Below are 6,250 nucleotides of genomic sequence, written 5' to 3'. Positions count from 1 at the left end.
CTTGGTGCACCCCAGCTTTATGGGCTATGCGTGCCTCCTACCTCCCCTTTAGCACGCCCCAAGCCTCGCAGCTCCTCCAGCCCCCGGAGCAGCCAGATCTGGGCGCTGCCAGGCCCGCCAGCCCCCCACCCAGCTGCGGCCCTGGCCCCGGCTCCCCCACATCTCTCCTGCGCCGTGCCGCGCCGTGCTGCGCCGCGCCGCGCCGGGGGCTGCGATTCCCTCCCACTCCCCGTCATGCTTCGGGACTTTCCTCTTGCTTACAAACGTGATTAAGGCTCCGCGCTACCTAATCCATTACCGGGAGATTAGCAGGCGGGGCGGCGAAATAAATAATGATATTTAACATTTTGTAATAACAACAATTAACCGGTAAATAATGTCTCTTAAACCGCAAAAGCCAGAGCGAATTAATTCTTCTAATTAGCTGTCAGGGAACCAGAAACTCGGGGCTCCGCACGCGTGTGCGTGCACGCGTGTGCGTGTCCCGGCGGCCGGCACCGCAATCCCAGAGCTGCCCGTGGCGAGGGAGCCCCGGCCGTGGCGCACGTGGTGTTTCTCGCTGGCAGCCAGAGCCTTGGCCACGTGCTCCCGTGCCCGGCATGTCCCTGGCACGCACACCCGGCCGGGCACGAAGTCTGCCCGGCAAGCGTCCCCCCGCCGCGGCGCTGGGCCTTGCTGAAGGCACCGGAGACTGCTAGTCCCTTCCTTCATGAGTGGAGGCGAGTCCTGTCCCCAGGGCCCTGCCACCGAGCCAGGCCGTGCCTCCAGAGCGAGGGGACGCAGACAGCACCCCTCTCCCCGCCGCGCGAGGTCCAGGCCCAGCTGCTTGCCGGCTAGGGGCACCAGGCCGGGCTGACCAGCGCCTGCCCGCAGCGGGGTGCTGCTGACCGGGGATGCCCTGCCTGAGCGGCACGGGGGCCTGGCTGCAGCTCCATGGCACGGAGACACGGCAACGCGTGGGGGAGCCGCGCCAGCCGGCAAGGACGAGGGGAGCGGCTGCTCGGAGCCAAGAGGAAAGGCCCGTGCCGGCTCCCCAGCAGGCCAGCAAGGGCCCTTCATTGCCGGCCTCGGAGGGGTGCAGAGGGCAGTGGTGCCCGGGGAGCAGAGCGGGGAAGCGTGGGGGAGCTCCCCGGGTGCCAAGGGGAGACAAGACAGCGGCTGCCCACCGCCTCCCGCGTGGACGGAGCCGCCCCGGGCGACGCGCTCGGCCTTGTGGCTGCCGGAGAACCGCGGCTCCGCAGCTCAGCCCGGCCGGACTGCAGCACGGGCTTGTCCTAGGATCACAGACAATGAGGGTGGAAGGGAGCTCAGGGGGTCACATCTAGTCCAACCCCTGCTCCAAGCAGGACCAGCCCCAACTACATCCTCCCAGCCAAGGTTTGTCAACCCGGGTCTTAAACGTCTCCGAGAACGGAGACTGCACCACCTCCCTGGGGAGCCTGTCCCAGTGCTTTTCTACCCTCCTCGGGAGACAGTGGTTCCTAATACGCAACCTCAACCTCCCTTGCCGCAACTTCAGCCCATTGCTCCTTCTGTCACCTGCCGCCACTGAGACCATCCAGCTCCATCCTCTGCGCAGCCCCCCGGCAGGGAGGTGACGGCTGCTGTTCAATCCCCCTCGGTCTTCTTCTGCAGACTCAATCAGCCCAGGTCCCTCAGCCTCTCCTCCTAAATCCTGTTCTCCAGCCCCCCCAAGCATGTTCCCTGCCCTCCCCTGGACTCTCTCCAACTAGTCCACATCCTTCCTGCAGTGGGGAGCCCAACACTGGACACAGGACCCCGACATGGCCTCCCCCATACCGAATAGAGGGGAAATCACTGCCCTCGATCTGCTGGCAGTGCAGCCCCGCAGCCGTCGGCCTTCCTGGTGACAAGGGCTTCTCAAGCATCGTCCCACCCGTGTGCCTGAACGACACATCTGCTGGCAACGGACACCCAAAGCCCCTCTCCTGTCCCCTCCCACGAGCATGCAGCGTCCCCTGGCTCTGACCACCTCCGACCTGGCCCATGGGGCTTCTCCTCCTTGGCTTTTCTTTCCTCCTGCTACCATTGAAAAGACGCACGCGCTTCAGATCAATGGTGAAGCCAAGCGCTGGCAGCTCCGGGCGGGCGCCGCGGCGGCACAGGCAGGGGAATACGCTGCCAGTTGCTGCTTTCCGGGGATCAAATGCAGTTTGCAGAATCCTTTGCATGTATTATTCATCCCATCAATGAGACACGGGCGTCTCGGCGCTACCAGGGTTTTTATATAGAAATCAAAAAAGGGGGAAAAACCCACACAGGCCCCTGAGCCCCACAGTCCCCGGTCCCAGCACCAGCCTGCTGCAGACCCCCACATCCTTTCCTCGAGAAGGGGCCTGGTGCTGACGCAGGAGCAGGCGAGAGGCTCCCATGCAAGGCCCTAAATCACCGGCTGTCTCGGGGAGAAAAATGGCTACAAAATACTTTATGGATGTAATAAACGGCAGCGGAAAAGCCCGTTTCCTTTGGGGTGGGCGGCACGGCTCCGTGAGCTGCAGACGGATGGGCTCTCGCAGCCGCGGAAGGGACTGAGAGCGGCACCGGGGGTAGGGACCAACCCACGGCACCGCAGGACCCCCCCGAAGCGAGCGGGAGCTGCCCCAGGCTCCTCCTGTGCCCCAGCCCCTGCGGGAGGAGGAGGTGGCAGGAGCTGCCTGGAGCCTTGCAACGTTGCTGGCAGCGATGGGCCCATTTCCCTGCCCGCAGGAGAAGGCAGAGGCCGGTGGGGGCCCAGACAGCGAGTGCTACCACCCCAGGGCCAAGTCTTTGCCTGGCCTCCAGGGAAGGGATGTTCTGTGCCCGGAAAGCTGAGGTCCAGGAGGCTTTGCCTGGAGCCCCACGTGCCCTGGCCCCAGCCCTGGCTGGAGCGGCTCAAGGGGGAGAGGCCGGGAGCCGCCCCGGCACGTCCCATCGCCAGGCTTGGCCGGGCCTAGGGGCTGCCTCGAGCTCCCTCCACAGCGGCTGGCCCATGCCCCAGGTTGCCCCTGCGCCAGCACCCAGCAGGAGCCGGCCCCGGGGGCTGCCCCTGCCCCAGGCGCCTGCCGGCTGGGGCCTAGCCCCGCCTGCGAGCAGCGATGCTGGCGCCCGCCCCCCAGAGCCAACGCTTGGCCGCCTGCCCCCCTGCCTGGCGGGGCTGGGAAGAAGCAGCAATAGCTGCTCTGTGCTCAGGCTAAAAATACCCGCAGCTACAAAGTGCCAGGAAGGAGATGAAAGGCACGAAAGGGAGGCCGGCAGCGTGCCGTTAGGAGCGGATCAGCTGCCTGCCACCGAAGCGCCTGAGCAAACGCCATGCCCGACCCCCTGGCCGGTGGGGGGGCGCAGCAGGGGAAAGCCCCTCGGCCCCCTGCCCGAGGGCCGGCCACCTCCGTGTGCCAGGCCCGTGGGCGCGCACGTGGCTGGAGGCAGCATGGGGCGGGCACCGGGGCATCGCTTGTGGGCCCGTGAGCTCTTCGGTCCCAGCAAACAGACGAGCCGAGCACGAGCCCTGTGGCCTGTGCGGGTGCAGCCGGGGGGTCGGGCGAGGCCAGGGGGTTATCCCCCCTGCTGCCGCCCCGAGCCCAGGAGCAGGCTGACCCCAGCTCCATGCGGGCCCAGAGCCTCCAAGCAGCCACACCGAGGGCGAGGGAGCCCCCCGCCTCCACCAGCAATTAAACCCGTGCCTGTTTTTGGAGACAAATTGGAAAATGAGGCTCAGCCACCGCTCGGCACACAGCGAGCCCCGCACCCGCGCCACGCGCTGCCGGCGCCAGCTCAATTACGCCGCGCATCGCCTGATTAAGATGTTGATGTGTAAACAGCGCGGCGTCCCCGGGGAGCCGCGTGGGCAGGGCTGCCTGCCGGGGGCTGCCTGGCTCTGGAGCCCCCTCCCCAGCCCGGCGGGGGCCACCGCGCCCCAGCCGGGGGCTCAGGCCACGTGGGCCCTGCTCCTCTCCAGGCCGGGGAGAGGAAGGACCCGGCCGGCTGCACGGTGCAAGGGCTCTGCCAGCCCCTGCCAGCCGCGGCGCGGGGGCCCGATGCCAGCGGGGGCACGCCGCAAATGACAATGCCCCCAGGCACGCAGCAAGCCGTCCGCAGAAATTGCCTTCCCCACAGGCTTTCACTTATCTCATTATCCAGCTCCTAATGTGCTTCCCCCCCTGCTCTCCGCGCTCGGTGCAGAATCTTATTAGCGGCTTCGCGGCGGCGAGGGCACCGTCATCTCGCCCCCTCCGGCGTTCATTACCTTCCCTAATAAAGGCAATCACCGTCGTGATGGGCGCAGCAGCACGGCACTGCTGCAGCACGGTGATCGCGCGGGGGAGCTGCCCGCGGGTGCCCCCCGGGCCAGGCAGCGGGGTAGCACTCGGCCTGGCAGAGACCCCAGACCCGGGCTTCATGGAGCCCAGAGTCCTGGCAGGGCCAGGCTCGGTGCCCGATTCCCCTTGGCACATGGCAGTGCCATGGGCAGCGCCTCCAGCCCTGGCTCCTCTCTCCTGGGGTTGCCGCCTGCGTGGGCTTGGGTGAGGTTTTCCTCCCTTGGCGGTAACTCCACCTCTGGGCCCATAAATCACAGGCTGGGACCGGGGTGGGTGGCGCAGAGCTGGGCATCTCCTGCGCCAGGTGCTGCTTGCTGCTGCCCTGCTGGTTACCAACGCAGCATGCTAATGCCGGGAAGCACCAAAATGAATCAGGCTGCTGTGCAGGCGGGCGGGCGGCCGAGGGTGGCTGCAGCTCGGCCTGCTTCCCTTGCCCCAGCGGGTGTGGCCCCCCCGGGCACAGACGCAGGGCCTGCCACGTGCTCGGAGCCGCGTGGGGCCGGAGAGGGGCGACCAGCCGAGCCAGCAGTTAACTTTGGCCCGGACCTTGCCCCACTCCCGCCCCTTGGCCCGGTGCCCGGGGCCTGAACATGGCTGCGCCGAGCTCGGCCGGCAGCTCCCTGTACGACGCCATCGTCGTGGGCGCGGGGATCCAGGGCTCCTTCGCTGCCTACCACCTCGCCAAGCGGGGCAGGAGGGCCTTGCTGCTGGAGCAGGTACGAGCCCCCGGGCCCCCCTGCCGGGGACCCCCGCGAGCGGCGCAGGCTCCGGCCCGGGGGGGCAGTGCCCGCTAAGGCTGCTCTCCTCTGTGCCGGCAGTTCCCCCTCCCTCATTCCCGGGGCAGCTCCCACGGGCAGAGCCGCATCATCCGCAGCACCTACCCGCAGCCGCACTACACCCGCGCGATGCCCGAGTGCTACCGGCTCTGGGCGCGGCTGGAAGCAGAGGCCGGCGTCCAGCTCTACAGGTCAGAGCGGCCGCGGCCGGGGGCAGGAGCAGCTGGTCAAGCTGGGACCATTTTGCCCTCCCCAAGGCCTTGCACCCCCTGCAAGCGCCAGGAGGCTTCCCAGCCCGGCAGGCACAGGGCCCAGCCGCCTGGCCTCCCTGGCGCCACGGGTCTCTGCCCACCCCAGGCTCTGGTTTTGCTCAGTTTCTTAAATGAAAACACACCAAACTGCCCCATTTCTGGTATGCAGATGTCGCCTCCTCCAATCAGGGGGCTCACTTGCCCCTTGGGCTTGGGGTCTGTGCCGTGGCATCCTGCCCCCCAGCCTGGCACTGCAAACGGTGCCCCTAGCCCCCGACAGCCCACGCGGCCTCCATAATGACCGGCCCAGGCTCCCCCAGCTCATTTGTAGCCGAAGCAGGAGCTGAGCTTTCCAGGATCGGCATCCAGGGCATTGACCCGGGGCTCCTGCCCGCTGCTGGCCTGGGCCCCCCGGAAAGGGCTGGGCCCCGGGTAGGACTGGGCCCGGCAGCCCGCGCCGATCCCCCCGGGAGCTGCGGCACGCTGCCTGGCAGAACAAGACAGATTGGGACGGCGCGTAATTTATTTGACTCCATAAAGGAAGAGCCATTAAGGAAATAAGCGTGGAAATGATTCTCCATCTACCGGGGTCACGGCTAATGGAGCTATCCATCTCGGCAGGCGGGTGCCAGCAGGCAGCCCTTGCGGTGGGGATCGGCCGCCTGGCTCCCTGCCTCCCTCCTTGCCCGGGGCTGGGCTGCGTGGTCCAGAGGGCAGAGCCGGATGCCTGGGTGCCTGGGAACAGGGCCCGCTCGGCCGGGGTCAGAGCCATGCCGAGCTGCAAAGCGGAGCCAGCCTCTCCTGGCACGGCCACAGCACCATCCTCAGCCCCGGGGGCATCACCCGCTCCAGGGACCAGGCCAGGACCCCCGGGCTCCTTCCCTGGCTCTGGGCAAGGCCCCGGCGG

The 6,250-nt window shown here is 67.6% G+C and overlaps 1 protein-coding gene across 1 annotated transcript in view; it reads left to right on the top strand.

The window, feature by feature from the left end:
• The first annotated feature begins 4,879 nt into the window (after window positions 1-4,879).
• PIPOX (pipecolic acid and sarcosine oxidase) overlaps window positions 4,880-6,250 on the top strand; it is an 8,954-nt gene continuing 7,583 nt past the window's right edge. The window contains exons 1-2 of the mRNA XM_019511313.1: window positions 4,880-5,032; window positions 5,135-5,283. Coding sequence (XP_019366858.1) covers window positions 4,907-5,032; window positions 5,135-5,283 — 275 coding nt within the window. The 5' untranslated portion in view covers window positions 4,880-4,906. The remainder of the gene's footprint in view (window positions 5,033-5,134; window positions 5,284-6,250) is intronic.

The sequence above is a fragment of the Gavialis gangeticus genome, unplaced genomic scaffold, assembly GCF_001723915.1.
Source record: "Gavialis gangeticus isolate Ggan-Ray unplaced genomic scaffold, GavGan_comp1, whole genome shotgun sequence".
NCBI classification, from domain to species: domain Eukaryota; kingdom Metazoa; phylum Chordata; order Crocodylia; family Gavialidae; genus Gavialis; species Gavialis gangeticus.
Note: the sequence above shows the minus strand (reverse complement) of the source record. Positions and strands in the feature narration are given on the sequence as shown.